A 17419-nucleotide genomic window follows, 5' to 3' on the forward strand; every position below is an offset into this window, starting at 1 on the left:
GGAAGTTCTGTGGTGCTGATTGCTGACCTTCGAGGGCGAAGGTCTTTTTCATCAGGAGGCCGAACTGATAACCGATAATGAGCTTTCGCGAGTGCAGCCCAACAATCGGTATTGGAAAAGGTCACATCACTATACCGCGGCGAGGACTGACGGATGAGCATCGCCGCAATGGCGGCGTCGTAGTAGAGTTTCCCGAGTTATGTCTGTTTTATAGTATTAAATCCTTTATTTGATGATGATTGGTGTTTTAGTTTAACAATAAGTATCTTGAGTGAAAATGACCACATTTTCCATGAAATGAGATCTAGAGACACGAACAATATAAAAAACGGAATTAGAACAACAGTAAGGCTAAAGAAGGCTCTATGATCACAACTTTAGTGTTCATGTATACTTTATATAATTAATAAGAGAGAATATCGAAACGAATTACGTCCATCGATAAAGGCATGCAAATTTCTATAATGCAATTTATATCTACTAATTGTAAAACGTAACTTACGGTAATAATAATAATAAATAGGTTTGCCTGCTTAACTTGAGAGAGTTGTGTAGCGGTTTAGTTATTTTTTTTGTGTTGATAATTTCTACAATGGAATATTTCGGAAACTTCCTATATTTATGTGTGAAAATTGAAACTTTCTGTAGGTACTTATCCAAAATAGGAATTTTCATGAATTTGTCCAGAAACTTTTGAGAACGTTTCCAACTTTCCGCAACTTTCAGAACTGCAAGGGGCTTGACATTTTCACTTCGCCAATAAACAGGAGTCTTCTGTGCTGCCCCCTACAGTTTATGCACGCTCCTTACACATAATATGGTTGACTGGTAGAGAATGCCATTAGGCATTAAGTCCGACATTTGTACATCATTTTGTATTTTATGCAATGAAGTTTAATTAATATGACACCTAAAATCCTTGCAAATATGACAGTATAGCTATATTTGCATTAATTTAAAATGTTGCCATATCTACATGTCGTTATCAATTGACGCAATTCTTTAATACATTTAAAAAAATACACACACAAAGAGAGCATTACTTATAAAATATGTACATACATAAAGTTGAACGTTATAATTAATAAGATTAAAATTTAAAAATATTGAAGTCGTAAATGATATTACTGGAAAATAGATTGTCTTAGTATACTACGCACACTCAAATACTTCATAAGTTCCATGACTAGAATTTAAAGCAGTTTTTAAATCACAATACCAACAAGGAAATTATTATCGGCCTAGCTTATTACAAATAAATTTTGACACAATAAAATCTGAATAACACACCAAGGAATGTATAGGCCACCTTATATCTAAACATATGTTTTTATGTCGATTTGTGCGAATTTACCTGCTTACGACAAGCATTTTTTTTTATTTTACTATCTTAAAGTAACTCAACTTTGCCTTAAATGTCAAAAAAAATTTGGCTTGAAAAAAATCAGTTTCTTTACTATTCTGCAGCTGTCTTTCTATAGCCGTTTGGTATAGAATCACTGCTTTTTTCCAGACAGACTATGTTTGGCATAATATGCAATGTTGAGTACGTTTACGTAAAAGGTATCCTTGAAGTAACTTGCAAAAACTGGGGCCTTACCATGATGTCTTTATTGCGATTCTGTTTAGGACCTAAACTGAATCGCTAAAGGAGTAAGGACGGAGCTATATAAGTCACATAACTCCGTCCCTTAGCAATTCAGTTTAGGCAGGCGTGGCTCACTCCGCGATTTCGTCGCTTTGCTACAGGTAGCTAAAAGTACCACACCAATTTTGGTGGCTAGCCATAAGCCGCGCGTGGCGCTGTCGCCACCTAGCGGCCATATCTGTGCTGATCGTAACAGACGCGTTTTGTTAGAGAGTGAGTCTTCTGTACCTAGTACTATTATTTATTCTGTGGTTTAGGTCCTAAACATCATGGTAAGGCCCCTAGTCTCAGATTTTGAGCAACACCGGGAAGGGAGTCGGCATTCGCAGTATTTCCCCTCTGCCGAAGCACATGTCCAACTGGGCACGCACACAACTAGCGCGGTGCGTGTTGTGACTCATCCGTACACAAAAGAGATCGAGGTGTGCAAGATTTGTCTTTGACGCGAGTCGTTTTCTATGTATTTGTGTCGTCATTACAGATTGGATTTTGTATGTAGTGAGAAGTGCGACTGTGTGCACCTTTCCCCCCGCAAAAAATGGCAGAACGATTTGTAAGACGACTGGTCTGGCCTGGTGGGTAGTGACCCTGCCTGTTAAGCCGCGGTCCTGGGTTCGAATCCTGGTAAGGGCATTTATTTGTGTGATTAACACAGATATTTGTTCCTGAGTCTTGGGTGTTTTCTATGTATTTGTATATTATATATATCGTTGTCTGAGTACCCACAACACAAGCCTTCTTGAGCTTACTGTGGCACTTAGTCAATCTGTGTAAGAATGTCCTATAATATTTATTTATTATATCGCGGTGTTGCTCGAAGGTCTCAGACTATAAGATTTTTCTTATTATTAGGCAAATACGCCCCAATACTTGGACAACATAAAACTTCATATCGTCACTTCTTACACATTCAGTCGTCTTAAACACGCCTCTCTACTTTACTATAGTCTGTCAATCCATTTCCGTCAGTAGAAAAAGGAGGCGCGAAGGGTTATCGTCCCATAGAAAATTGGCCTTTTTCTACTGACAATGTTGTTTGACAGACTATTACAACCCTTTTTTATATCACGCTTATCACGTATTACACACGCGTATTGCGTCTAGCACAATTCATTATTCTTAAATTCAGGAATGTATGAGACGATTGCTGTGGCCTATTTTATAAAGCTACAAGTTACAATTTACAAACGGAAGTCTCTTTCTAACCCTATGTGTTAGAACGAGACTTCCGCTTGTAAATTGTAACTTGTAGCTTTATAAAATAGGCCACTGGTTGATATTTAATATCTTATTTATTTTTAGCTGGATATTTGAGCGTTTGATCTAAGTATATTACTATTAATTTAGTTAGAGTTATTTATGAACTGAATAATTATGTCCGTACGTCCTATAACTGTATGCTATGCGTGAATTTCTTCACGAGATCTGTACTGATCTGGTGATACCAGCCAAAAAGTCACCAGTAGTCTGGCCAACCAGTAACAAAATTAAAGAATATGTTTTCTAGTGATTCATATCGTTGCCTAGACTGTTCTCGCAAATCTATACGTAGTAAACAGTAAATAGCCATTCTAATTTTAACGACATATAATGAGATGTCAGATTGAGCTAATTTCAATATTAACATTTTCAAGCAAAATCTTCAAGATTTCACTAAACCTTAAGCATAAGTTTTTTATTTCGCAACAGAACTACTTCGAAACGAAACTAAGCCTTATCGAGCCGGCACAAGAGCGGTATCAGAGCTAACGCGGATACCGACGTTCGCAAATTGCGGACATCTTTCTCTTTTACTCCAATTAATACGTAATTAGAGCGACAGAGAAAGATGCCCGCAATTTGCGGATTACGGTAGGCCCTTAGCTTGGTCTGTAGCAAGCGCGGAGCGTCGGGCCATCTCTGCCACCAGGGTTCGAAATTATCCAGATCATTATAGTCTTTGATAATTATCGCGATAATTATCCGATAAATAAATATCGGATCCCAGGTATGGATGGTGCTATATTCATTTTCTACGAATTATTTGATAGATAATTCATAGAAAGTTTTTTATATTTTAGGTTATTAGAGTCTGGCTAATGAAAGTTGAGCCTGAGATAACGCGGGAATTTCAATAAAAACCGCACCTGGCAATAAAATTACTATGAAATTAAATGACAGCTTGAAACTGACAGCTTATTTGATAGGAAAAAAAGTTGCCATATAAAAAGTTTAAAATAAATCTCAGGCTCAACTTTCATTAGCCAGACTCTATCCAATCGATAATTATCAGGCGTAAAAATCACGATAATTATCAAGATATTGATAATTATCCTTTCGAACCCTGTCTGCCACTTAAATGGTGTAGTAAGCTTTATCTCGAGGACAGAAGAGCGGGATTAGCTTGGCGCAGGGAAGCGATGGTGCGATGGTTATGGTGTGGTTTGCAGCCAGGCGCGGAGCCCCCGGGCTCGCTCGGCCACGCCGTCGGAGTTGTCTTGCAGCGACTGCTCGGGCTGAAACAAGAATAGTACATTATTGTCGAGGCTCGGAAGTAGCTACATGCTGGCTGAGGATTCGTTTTAAACGGACGACGAGAGTCCGTTTAATTGAATCCGAAGCCAGCAAGTAGCCTTCCAGCCGAGTCATATGCAGTGCTTTTCTCAAAAATGGTGTAAGAAATATGTGACGTTATCTATGAAAAGGGACCTTATTGTCGATGGCGGTTACGCCATTATTAACGATGCGCCGATATAAATACAATGCCGCGCGACGCTGTGCGGCGTAAGCGCCATCGACAATAAAGTCCCTTTTCATAGATAATGCCTCATATAAATATTTTACAGAAGCAACGTTCTTATTTTCACAGAAAAAAGTAAAACCATTAAAAAGATTTGCTTTGCCGCCTTTAAAAAAAAATAGAAGTGTATTTTTCTGCACGCCAACGTATTTGAGACACCTAAATAGTCGCGGTGCCAACATTATAATAATAAGCACTGATAATCTGTTTGGCTGTTTAATGGACCTATGCCTTCATTTGATATGGACATTTCAACATTTAAAAAGTTTGAGACTCTACAAATAATGGAATTTGTATGCAACATTGCAGTCCCGAAATCGAGACTGCAATGTTTTTTACTTTTTAATTTTTTTACTGATCATAAACTACGCACTTCGCGACCTATTTTTTAACCGGCAACGTCGACTTTGCCGTCCATTTTTGAGAAATAGTTATTTGTTTTACATGGGTTTAACAAAATATGCCCCGAGTGAAACACTATTTTTTTCACACCCCGAAGAATACATTAACTGTAAGATATTTATCAAATAAAATCAAATCGAAATTAATGTTATTAAATATTTATCATTCAAAATCAACATTTAAAAGTCAATTCTACCAGCAAACATAAGAAAACAACTCAAAATTTGCCTTTCATTACTTTGCTTTACATGTAATTAAAATGAAACTTTGCTATCAGTTATTGAACAATCAAGAGAGCTTTTACCAGTTGGTGTGGTGAAATAGTACATTATTGTCGAGGCTCAGAAGTAGCTACTTGCAGGCTGAGGATTCGTTTTAAACGGACGACCTTGGGAGTCCGTTTAATTGAATCCGAAGCCAGCAAGTAGCCTTCCAGCCGAGTCATATATAGTGCTTTTCTCAAAAATGGTGCAAGAAATAGAAATTATTTACTGGAGCAACGGTCTAATTATCACAGAAAAAAGTAAAACCATTGAAAATATGTGCTTTGCCGCCTTTAAAAAAAAACGAAGTGTATTTTTCTGCTGAAAATACGCCAACCTATTTGAGACACCTAAATAGTCGCGGTACCAACATTATAATAATAAGTGCCGATCATCTGTTTGGCTGTTTAATTAGACCTATGCCTTCATTTGATATGACCATTTCAACTTTTAAAAAGTTTGGAACTCGTTAAATAATGGAATTTGTATGCAACATTGCAGTCCCGAAATTAAGACTGCAATGTTTTTAACTTTTTAATTTTTTGACTAACCATAAACTACGCACTTCGCGACCAATTTTTTAACCGGCAACGTCGACTTTGCCGTCCATTTTTGAGAAAATATACTTACAGCGGAGAGAGTCAGCCGAGTGTGCGATGTTGTTGGTGCGTTGCACGAGCTGGACTCGGGGGAAGCTGTTATGGCTGCAAAAACAAATAAATTGAGATCAAAAAGGCCCTACGGCCTCGTCTATTTGCATCTTTATCACTCTTGTTTTACTTTATATTTGAGCGTGATGCGCGAATGACTCGTGCTTTGCGTGGGGGTAAAGAACTTGCGACGGGCGAACTTATGCATGTTGGTGTTGGTACGATGGTAAGATGTAATTTTTTTATTTGAAAAGATGCGTCCCGCCGAGTTTGTTGCCGGTCCCATATTGGGATACCCTCCTCCAATTGAGGGGGGACTTAAATCTTCTCGGGGCAGAGATGTAGGGTTGGAGCCGGTCTACCTAGCTTTATTTGACGTTCATAAGCGCATTGTAATTATGCCTACTTGAATAAACTATCTTTTTATCTTTTATACATGTTTTGTGATCGTCACGAATAAATATCTTTTATCTTATCTTTAATTTAAATGCATGTCCGATCTCCTTATATTCATATATCTGTGTGAGAAACGGTCGTCCATCGTCTTAAAGTTGACGAGTAGAAATACTTGTAACCTGGCACTCTTGTCTCCCTGGCGTCGAGCGCGCGCCAGATGTCGCGCACGTCGGCGTGCAGCGCGCGCAGCGAGCGCAGCACCGCGCCGCCCGCCGCCGCCGACAGCGAGCACGACGACCCCGACGAAGATGTCTCCTGGTGACACCGGTATAGGTTACAAGACGAGCTGCGGCCGCATTTTTATCACCTGTCACGTTCTAACAAGTATGTAAGTGTGGAAGTGACAGGCGATAAAAATGGAACCATGCTGCCACCGCTGGAGTTATTGAGGTAAAACGTTAAAACTCATGCGATGGCGTTATGTTCCGTGGCAAGTTTCGCGCGGCGCGCCGTAACTTTTGTTGCCTTATAATTTTCTAGCTTTACGGGCTCTTAACCTCTCAGTTCCCAGGACCTCTCAAATCCATACAATTCCGACTCCTATTGGAGCCACTGGGAACTGAGAGGTTAAACAAGTGCTAAAGTGATTATACTTCGATAGCTAAACTACAACTTTTAGTATTAAAATTGTTCGGTTAAGCAAGGGAGGACGACAGTATGCAATAGTGTCTGAATGAACCGAAATAAAATTACCGACGGATGTGAAAAAAAAAGTAATGCCAATTAGGGAACTTGCCCAGATATTTTAAAAAATAAGATAACTAGTGGGGACTAAATAAAAGCAAATTGGAGAAAATATTTATAAACAATGCAAATGCAATGCAACAGTGCAAATTAATAAGTGTTTTTTGAAGATGAAACGTCAATCTGCACCGTAAGAAAGAAATAAAGGTGTAATTTTAACGTTCTAGCTGCCAATTAACCAAACAGCTAGACAGTGTAAGCCAACAAAATATCACCAATTTGAAAAACAAATATTTTGATTTAAGCTGACGTAAACGAATCAAACTTTAAAACGATAACCAACGCAGCTTGGAAGTAAAGATCAGAATCGAACTATGGAGAAAAAGAAAAGCATGAATGACCTATGCAAAAGTGAACCAAAAGATGAATGTATCGTTCCGATTCAAGCCCATTTAAAGCATAACTGAACCAAAATACAAGAAAGTGACAGTAAAATTAGAAACAATACTTAGTTAAACAAAGAAATAGAAATGAACTAAGGCGATGTTTTTTGAAGCGAAATTGAACCAAAAACCTGTACGGCGAGCGGCAACGCCCCGATCGTTTTCTTGCCTAACAGCTCTTGGAAACGGACGTGTGTATGCAAAACTGAACCAAAATACTAAGCGACGAAATGAAACTTACATAACGATGTTTACAAGCGAAACTGATTCGAATTACTGCGCGAATGAATGAAAATTGCAAGAAGTTGATGTTTCAAGCGAAATTGAACCAAAAATGTATATAAACAAGTTAGATTATCGCTCGACCTGCACGGCGACCGGCGGGCGCGCCGCCAGCGCCCGCAGCGCGCGCTCAATGTGTCGCAGCCGAATCTCCTTCTCGCCCAGCAGTGCGCGCGCTCGGTGTAGAGCCACCTCCAACTCGGTGGACTCACGCTCTTCCTGGCCCGTTTAATAGCACATCAGACGCAAAACAAACAATAGTTATTTGTACAACAAGAGATCAAAGTTTGATATTTCTTCGAGTGCTTATTTTGAGTCCCGTGCAAGCGAAAGATTCTATACTAATTGAGCGTAGTAAGGGACTCAAAAGCGTACGAGATGTAAATAACTTTGATCTCGTGTAGTTCACAAAACTTTTCACCTCAGCAGTGAGAACATATTAGAGAACCCGAAAAATGTATTCCTTCTTCATCACTTACCTCTATTCACTCATGTTTTCTTAAGATATGCCAACAATTAAGTTTTCACCCCAGAAGCTCGAACAAGGGTACTTTGCTACTTAAAAACAGTGAGCAAAATCTCATTTTGCTCACTGAGTGAGCAAAATCTCATTTTGCTCATTTTGTCTCACTCAGTGAGCAAAATGCGATTTTGCTCACTGTTTTTAAGTAGCAAAGTACCCTTGTTTGAGCTGCTGAGGTGATAAAGTATATGCGTTCATAAAATATCAACACGATTATTGAAGTCATTTTGTTGACGGTGCAACCCGAATTCACCATCGATTCATTCCAATGTTAGAACCTCCGATATTGAGTGGATTGACTACCTCATGCACCTATTTTTCCATGAATACACAGCTGGTTACCTCCTGGTTAGTATCATCCATGTCAGCTTCAGGGCAGACATTTTACCGTCGACATATTTAGTTAACAAAAAATTAAACTTCGATTAAGTTTGTTAACGTAAAAAAATAACTCACGCTAGGGGCTCTATGTGGTTCTCTTTCGCTCCTGGTCTGTTTGAGGGCCGCTCTGCGCCGCTTCAGCACCGCTCTCGCTCTGCGCATGCCTTCTCGCTCTATTAAGGCGCGGTGCCGCACGAATTCCAGCTCGGGCGTGTCGGCTGTGGCCACGGCTCCTAGTTACAATTAAAGAATAATATTATTTTATATGACTGGTACATAATGAAAGGCATTAAAACACGGGTGTGGGTTTATGAAACGAGCTGAAAGCGAGTTTCATTAAAAACATTACACGAGTACTGATGAGAGTTGCTGTCGTAAGGATTCTTAGTGTAAGGCCTGAGTGGACGCTCGAAGCGGAGCGTTCGGCGGGGCGTGCAGCGTGGCGTCGGGCTCTAGTGTGATGTGAGCAGCGTGCACTAAGGCCGCTCCTATACGCTTGCATTTGTTTAACATGCACGCCGCACGCCCCGCCCCGCTGCACGCCCAACTCGAGCGTCCACTCAGGCCTTACACTTAGAGGGCTGGACCTCCGCCTCCACAGAGAGAGAGATAGAGAGAGGAGAGGCAGACATACCTAGTTCCGCGAAGGGGTACCGCAGGCTGTCAGGCCAAGTCCGGGAACTGGTCCTCTAAGTCGTCCAGTAAGTAAGGCCTGAGTGGACGCTCGAGTTGGGCGTGCAGCGGGTCGGGGCGTGCGGCGTGCATGTTAAACAAATGCAAGCGTATAGGAGCGGCCTTAGTGCACGCTGCTCACATCACGCGTGAGCCCGACGCCACGCTGCACGCCCCGCCGAACGCTCCGCTTCGAGCGTCCACTCAGGCCTTACACTTAGAGGGCTGGACCTCCGCCTCCACAGAGAGATAGAGAGGAGAGGCAGACATACCTAGTTCCGCGAAGGGGTACCGCAGGCTGTCAGGCCAAGTCCGGGAACTGGTCCTCTAAGTCGTCCAGTAAGTAAGGCCTGAGTGGACGCTCGAGTTGGGCGTGCAGCGGGTCGGGGCGTGCGGCGTGCATGTTAAACAAATGCAAGCGTATAGGAGCGGCCTTAGTGCACGCTGCTCACATCACGCGTGAGCCCGACGCCACGCTGCACGCCCCGCCGAACGCTCCGCTTCGAGCGTCCACTCAGGCCTTACACTTAGAGGGACCTCCGCCGCCACAGAGAGAGAGAAAGAGAGGGGAGAGGCAGACATACCTAGTTCCGCGAAGGGGTACCGCAGGCTGTAAGCAGGCTGGCAGGCCAAGTCCGGGAACTGGTCCTCTAAGTCGTCTAGTTTCCGCAGCTGTTGTCTCAGGGATTCTAGAGGGCTCGACCAGCCTTCGCCTCGTCTGGAATTACACAAGTTTATTCAAATCTTATAAATACGTAAAGCCTGACCAGGAATATATGATCACGCGCCATGTTGTGGAATTTCACTGGAACTACTTTTTTAATACTGAACTATCACCCTACACATGAGAAAAACAGCGCCCTCTTGACAATGATCATATATTACTAGTCAGGCTTTAGTTCTTCCAGGAAACAACAAAGAAAATAAAATCCTAAGTAGTCTATTCCATGCATATACGATCACTACATCTTTTAAAACAAAGTCCCCCGCCGCGTCTGTTTGTTTGTGTGTATGTATGTTCGCGTTAAACTTAAAAACTACTGAACGGATTTTCATGCGGTTTTCATGTCACCTATCAATAGAGTGATTCTTGAGAAAGGTTTAGGTGTATAATTTGTTAAGGTTTTGTGTAACCCGTGCGAAACCGGGGCGGGTCGCTATAGTTATACGTACTTCGGTGAGTAGTTGAGTCGCGAAGTTGACGCGGACTTCAGTCTCGTGAAGCACCTGCGACGCCCGTGACCTGCAAGGCCACGCACCCTGAATTAAATCTTACTACACAAGGCACAAGGTTCACAATGGGACGTTGAATAACTAAACATGTCTAATCGGCTTCTTTTTTAGAACTATCTTTCTATTGATGTCGGCGTAAGTTTTTTCAGTCTTATGAATTTAGTATCAAAAGGAAACCAGTGGGTCTAAAATTTTGAAAAAATACACAAAATAGATCTTTACCTACCTATAGATGATAGAAAAACTAGTGTCCGACCGAAGATTCGGTTTCGGTTGCGGCCAGTTTCGGCCATAAAATCATGTTTCGGCTGTAGTTTCGGTTTCGGCCAAAAAACGGCCGAATCTTCGGCCGGGCCGAAACTTACGAAATGGTACTTCGTACTATGAAACTAAACTATGTTACAAACACCAAAACTTGGGGAGCAAGTAGGACAACAATATTTATGTATACAGAAATTAATTGGTTTATTAGAAAACACCATTCCCCTAATGAGGGCGCCACTGGACGGTCGACGCAATGTCAACGCAGTTTTAATAAGTGTATAAAAGCAGTTTAATGACATTTCTTCAACGATTTTAATAAGTCTACAAAAGTTTCGGTTTCGGCCGAAACTAGAGCATTTTCGGCAAAAAATCATGTTTCGGTCGGACACTAAGAAAAACCTATTAGAAATGTGCAGTCAAGCGTGAGTCGGACTTAATGTACGGAACCCTCGGAACGCGAGACCGACTCGCACTAGGACGGTTCTTTAATAGTTTTCTAGAACTTTATTACCGTTAATGGGCTCCTTCGGCTTGTCGTCAGCTGTCGTCGCGTCGGACGAATCTTGGAAGTCCGTCGTAGCTGTAAAAATGTTGTGGCGTGTCAACCGTTATCTCAAACAGCTTATATTATATTCAAATATAACATTGATACATCAGGGCGGTTTGTTTACAAAGGGCCTACCGGGTAACGCGAAATCGAAATTGCATATTCGAGTGTTAAAGACTCGAATATCGTCGGTATACTTACTCAACCTCATATCTGCAACAATCATTTGATGGAAATGTCGCTTTTCTTTCATTCGGAATACGGGTGTTTTTGTCATCAAATGAGTGTTGCAGATACGAGGTTGAGTAAGTATAGCGGCGATATGCAAGAGTGATAGTGAGGTAGATAACAACATTTCGACTCTCTCGTTTGTAGACCCTTAGATTGTGACTTATTGTGGGAGTGGCGCCCCTTACGCAGAGTTTCCCTATCACACTTGAGTGCGCGTAAGGAATAGTCAATCCTACCGGCGTATCTGTCCCTATGGCGATGGTTGTCGCGGTCGCGGCGGCTCGCGGTAGGACACAGATGTCTGCTGATGGCGACTGCTATTTATCAAGGAGTAGTCGTAACCGTGTCTCTCCCTCTCTCTCTCTCTCTCTCCCCTCTCTGTCACCGTATCTCTTGCGATTGCGCCGCGTCGAAGTTTCAGCTTCGACCTTGCTGAGTGCGAGTAAATACCGATTAATACTTGCCGCAAAACTAACTGGCGACTGAGATCATAAAGCTATCTCCTTTACCCTTGTTAAGACCAACAAAGAGTGAAAGAGATGGTATTAATTTTGCGGCATGTATAGTCAATCCTACCAGCGTCTCTGTCCCTGTGTCGGTGGTTGTCGCGGTCGCGGTCGCGGCGCGGCAAAACTTGCTGGCGACTGAGATCATAATGCTATCTCCTTCACCCTTGTTAAGTCCAACCAAGTGTGAAAGAGGTGGCATTAGTGTTGCGGCATGTATAGTTAATCCTACCGGCGTCCCTGTGGCGGTGGTTGTCGCGGTCGCGGCGCGGCAAAACTGGCTACTGAGATCATAATGATATTTCCCTAACCCTTGATAAGACCAACCAAGAGTGAAAGAGATGGCATTAGTGTTCCGGCATGTACGGTCAATCCTACCGGCGTCTCTGTCCCTGTGTCGGTGGTTGTCGCGGTCGCGGCGGCGGCGCGGCAAAACTAACTGGCGACTGAGATCATAATGCCATCTCCTTCACCCTTGTTAAGACCCACCAAAAGTGAAAGTGATGGCATGTGTAGTCAATCGTACCGGCGTCCCTGTGGCGGTGGTGGTCGCGGTCGCGGCGGCGGCGCGGCAAAACTAACTGGCGACTGAGATCATAATGCCATCTCCTTCACCCTTGTTAAGACCAACCAAGAGTGAAAGTGATGATATGTGTAGTCAATCGTACCGGCGTCCCTGTGTCGGTGGTGGTCGCGGCGGCGGCGCGGCAAAACTAACTGGCGACTGAGATCATAATGATATTTCCCTAACCCTTGATAAGACCAACCAAGAGTGAAAGAGATGGCATTAGTGTTCCGGCATGTACAGTCAATCCTACCGGCGTCTCTGTCCCTGTGTTGGTGGTTGTCGCGGTCGCGGCGGCGGCGCGGCAAAACTAACTGGCGACTGAGATCATAATGCCATCTCCTTCACCCTTGTTAAGACCAACCAAGAGTGAAAGTGATGATATGTGTAGTCAATCGTACCGGCGTCCCTGTGTCGGTGGTGGTCGCGGTCGCGGCGGCGGCGCGGCGGCTCCCGGAAGGCCACGGCGCTGCGGCGGGGCTTCGGTTTGGTCGGCACCGATGTGTCTGACGGTGCCGACTGAAACAATCACACTGGCTTAAGAGCCCATCAACGTGCACCACAGACAAGACATCCTCTAGACTGAGCATAGTAACGCTACCCCCTCTGCCACTTATACGGTAGTTTTACTCCATCTTCGAGTCAATCCCGTGCCGTGATTGGTCAGTGTCTTTGAACGGACCAATCACGGCACGGGATTCGCTCACCTCGTCCCCCCGCACCCCCGTATTTTTGGCAGCATCGGTTTCATGAAATAATTGCTCTAAACTCAGTCTAGAGGATTCCTAGTCTATGAGGTGCACACTAGCGCCGCTGCTAAATAATCGTGGTTATTTAAATTTAACGAAAGATATTTAAAAAGGGGGGCCGCTACGTACTGTATCTTGTATTAAAGTACCTTTTGAATTAGTATTAGTTTTTATATTGCTGAATCCGTCGATCTATGAACTCAAAACAAAAACGGCCGTTTTAACTTTGGACGCATAGACAAATATCTGAACACGCCTCTATTGTAAAGGCGTTAGAGTGCGCGTTCAGATATTGTGAACACATTGGCCGCTTCGATATATCTGATGTACCACAAGATGGGCGAGGATCTGGCAGGCCCAGGCGGAGATAACCTGGACGCATATCTTAACGGCTGGCCAGAGATTGCTAAAACCGAGATGGTGGAGATCGATGGGAGGCCTTTGTCCAGTAGCGGGACACTATATAGGCTAGTGGCGTTATTCATAAACGGCTGCTAACTTAATCAGTTGATGATCGTCGTTTGTCCCTATCTGTCGTTATGCCATAGAGTGGGACAAACGAGGATCATCAGTTGATTGACTTAGCAGACGTTTAAGAATAACGCCGTAGTGATATAAAGTAGTGTCCGACCGAAACATGTTTTTTTGCCGAAACCGAAAGTTCGGTTTTGGCTCTAGTTTCGGCCGAAAACGAAACTATAGTAAACTTCTTAAAACCGTGAAAAACATGTCATTAAACCGCTTTTATACACATATTAAGACTGCGTCGACCGTCCAGTGCCGAGCTCATTAGGGGAATTAACTTTTGGCCTTTGTCACATAGTTTAGTTTCATAGTACGAAGTACCATTTCGTAAGTTTCGGCCGTTTTTTGGCCGAAACCGAAACTACGGCCGAAACATGATTTTATGGCCGAAACTGGTTGAAACCGAAACCGAATCTTCGGTCGGACACTAATATAAAGTGTATACTCACGTGTTTGCAGTGTTCGTTGTTGTTGGCGTTGTTCTCCGAGCACGAGTCGTTGTCGTTGTTGCGGACGACCAGGTTGTTGTTGACTCTGGCCGGCTCCGATTCTATCACGGCGCTCACCGATGTCTCGTTTAACTCCTTGCACCTTAACAATAAATATGACAGGTTGGCATATGGAGTATCGAGACAAACCTTACTGGTTTACCGATACTTTTGTAATTAAGTTTAGATATTGTGTTGTAATTACCTGAATAAATAATAAAAATAATAATTGGTTGATGAGTTGTGCACTCACTGCACGATTGGCTCGCATAAACCACAAATTAACTACCTCGTAGTAAAAGCAAATTATAACCGCCTTGAAATGTTAGTATAGATTAACGACTCTATTTCTTTAAACAATAGACTACAAAATACACAAACTAAATAATGGCTACCATAACTTTTTTTGCATTTTGCACCAGACTACTTCCCTGTCGTGGCTAAGGTGGATATTATAACTTTACAAAATATTGAATATAATAGTACCTTTTTAGACCATTTTAACCTTATTCAACAAGGAATAAGGTTAAAAATTCAATATACATGCAATGTACTTCTTACTTATTTTTGTAAGTAAACTGGTTGGCCTACGAGAACAAAAGCAGATAATAGCATTGTAATAAAACAATGCCATTGTTAGTACAGGTAAGTGAACAAGCTCAGTTCAATTTTTTTTTACTATACAGTCGCCATCAGATATATCCAAGCACTCTAACGCCTTGACAATAGAAGCGTGTTCAGATATTTGTGGGCACCTTGGCCGCTCCGATGTATCTGATGATGATGGCGACTGTACAGGCCCCATTCGTAGTGCTTGTCTTTACCATAGAGAAAAAAATACATAGAGCGCTCACTCCATACATCAGTTTTAGTACCAAAAAGACTATTAGCATCTAGCATCGAGTAGCGGAACTATCAGTACTGCTACTTGACAATAGATGTAGCACCGACCGGAAAGTCTTATCTCAACAGCATAAGACTTTCCGGTCGGTGCTACATCTATTGTCAAGTAGCAGTACTGATAGTTCCGCTACTCGACGCTAGATGTAGACACTGAAATTAATAGTCTGAACTGATGTATGGAGTGAGCACTCTATGTCTTTACGAAGTCAATGGCGCTATGACAATAGTTACCTTTCCAGCGACTGATTGGCTTTGTGAGAGTTAGATTTCTCTGTCTCCGATCCTGTCGTCATGCTCATTTCCCGCCGCTTGTTCCGCCGCTCGATGGACATCTGTGTACATTTCAATGACAAATTATTATTCTATATTTAGGGTTCCGTACCTCAAAAGGAAAAAACGGAACCCGTATTCGCTAGGTGCACGACTGGTGCTGCCCTCATTTTGGCAGACTTTCTACGTTAAATCTTATGGAGTAAAATTAGTTCAAGTGGCTGCCGCTAGTACTAATGGCGGACATTCCGTAAGTTGTTTGTGTTTGTGACGATCAGCGCCACTTCCCCCTCCACCGACTTCGCACCTTGCCAATAGGATCACTCGTGCGTTTGTCTGTCCGTCTGTCACAGCCTATTTGCTTTAGAAATGTGCAGTCAAGCGTGAGTCGGACTTAATTACTTAATTTTTGATCTGACCCCTACGGGTTTTTAACCTGTCGAATTCCACGACGTCACCATAAGCGTTCTGGCTCATATATGAGCCGTGGGAGCTGACAGATTAATAGACATTTCACTCACGTTTCACATAAAAAATACATTGTTAAAAATTGTGTAATGTACGGAACCCTTGGAACGCGAGTCCGACTCGCACTTGTTGAATGAGTAAATATCCCATAGATACACCATACGCGCATAAAAAAAAGTTATCTTTGGGGCAGAATATGGCCTTAAACGGATCGCCTCTGTGTTTGTTACATCCTGTATAGTTATTCTGGGTTACCTTAACGTCGTGTTTGAGGCGCGCGTACTTCTCCTTGAGACAGCGGTACTTGTCGGGCAGTGTGGGAGCGAGACGGTCGGATGCCAGTCGTCCGCGGAGCTCTTCTAGGTGGCAAGCGTGTTGGGTGCGGATTCGCTCCACCTGTCACAAAATTACAATTAAAAAAATGGTTATCAAACTCTACTTTTTTATATAATTAGCCTAGATTTGGGGGCCAAAAGCTCCGCCCGCGCTTAGCTACGCCATTGTCGGGCGAGACTCGAACTCGCAATAATTACAAGAAATTAAAAGAAGGATTTTGAACTAGATATCTATTAGACATCACCAAGATAAGACTACAATATTTTTAAGATCTAGCCTGTCAGATTTGACATTTCCGCGATTCTGGAGATACTCTTGAACGATTTCCACAATGTCTAAAACGTCCGTAATGTATTTTAAGATATCAAAACGATTATGAAACGATCTTACTACGATAATTTAACGTAAAAGTGACATTGGTTGCCCGAATTGAGCTGCAAAAGATATCTAGTTGAAATCTAAACTACCAGGTATATGTACTAGAGTACATACCGTATCGTTCTCTTCTCTAGGACGGATCTTGTTTTCCAAATACCGCGGTAAGATTCTGTATCCATTGGATTACGTCTCTGTCGAGGGTGAACAAGTCTGCAGGGTTCCCGGCATATTTGTATTATAGCTGGTCAACCAAATCTTGTCAGTAAAAAAAGGCGCGAAATTCAAATTTTCTATGGGACGATATCCCTTCGCGCCTACATTTTTCAAATTTGCCGCCTTTTTCTACTGTCAAGATCTGGTTGACCAAGCATATTATTGATTACCTCTGCTCTATAGTCGTGTCGCAGTTCTGCAACCCTGCTGCTGTGCTCGTCCCTGAGGGAGTCTATAGTGGTCCTGTTCTGTTCCATCATGCTCGCTCGCTCTCTGTGCAGATTGGTTGACAGTTGTTCGCGTAGCTCGGAGAGGGCGCGTTCGTTTTCTATTACAAAATGAAAATGTGAGAATTTTGATTCAAATATAGATATGTAAGTTTAGAGTGATCCATACGTCAGTTTCCTTACTTAATATTAATAAGTTGTATAGGAGGTATGATAAAACGGATTGTTAATAAGTTTAAAACTCTTATAAGGTCAATGTGGCTATTCCGTCCCCGATCGTATATTTCTTTGAACAGTAGGAAAAATACCATCTGCTTTTGATTGCTGAAACTA

General features: G+C 42.5%; 2 protein-coding genes across 2 annotated transcripts in view; one reads left to right on the forward strand and one right to left on the reverse strand.

Moving 5' to 3' along the window:
* Positions 1 to 1720, forward strand: part of LOC134653549 (poly(A) RNA polymerase, mitochondrial-like) — a 194438-nt gene extending 192718 nt beyond the window's left edge. The window contains exon 9 of the mRNA XM_063508929.1: positions 1709 to 1720. The gene's annotated coding sequence lies outside the window, so the exon portion shown is untranslated. The remainder of the gene's footprint in view (positions 1 to 1708) is intronic.
* Positions 1721 to 4027: 2307 nt separating this feature from the next.
* The window catches only part of LOC134653730 (centrosomal protein of 164 kDa), a 28519-nt gene continuing 15127 nt past the window's right edge, over positions 4028 to 17419 (reverse strand). The window contains exons 11-23 of the mRNA XM_063509124.1: positions 17030 to 17187; positions 16188 to 16328; positions 15426 to 15526; positions 14253 to 14394; positions 12931 to 13048; positions 11192 to 11260; positions 10357 to 10426; positions 9768 to 9901; positions 8587 to 8744; positions 7692 to 7826; positions 6318 to 6453; positions 5723 to 5796; positions 4028 to 4143 (exon numbers count right to left, since the gene is read on the reverse strand). Coding sequence (XP_063365194.1) covers positions 4060 to 4143; positions 5723 to 5796; positions 6318 to 6453; positions 7692 to 7826; positions 8587 to 8744; positions 9768 to 9901; positions 10357 to 10426; positions 11192 to 11260; positions 12931 to 13048; positions 14253 to 14394; positions 15426 to 15526; positions 16188 to 16328; positions 17030 to 17187 — 1520 coding nt within the window. The 3' untranslated portion in view covers positions 4028 to 4059. The remainder of the gene's footprint in view (positions 4144 to 5722; positions 5797 to 6317; positions 6454 to 7691; positions 7827 to 8586; positions 8745 to 9767; positions 9902 to 10356; positions 10427 to 11191; positions 11261 to 12930; positions 13049 to 14252; positions 14395 to 15425; positions 15527 to 16187; positions 16329 to 17029; positions 17188 to 17419) is intronic.

The sequence above is a fragment of the Cydia amplana genome, chromosome 13 (assembly GCF_948474715.1).
Source record: "Cydia amplana chromosome 13, ilCydAmpl1.1, whole genome shotgun sequence".
NCBI classification, from domain to species: domain Eukaryota; kingdom Metazoa; phylum Arthropoda; class Insecta; order Lepidoptera; family Tortricidae; genus Cydia; species Cydia amplana.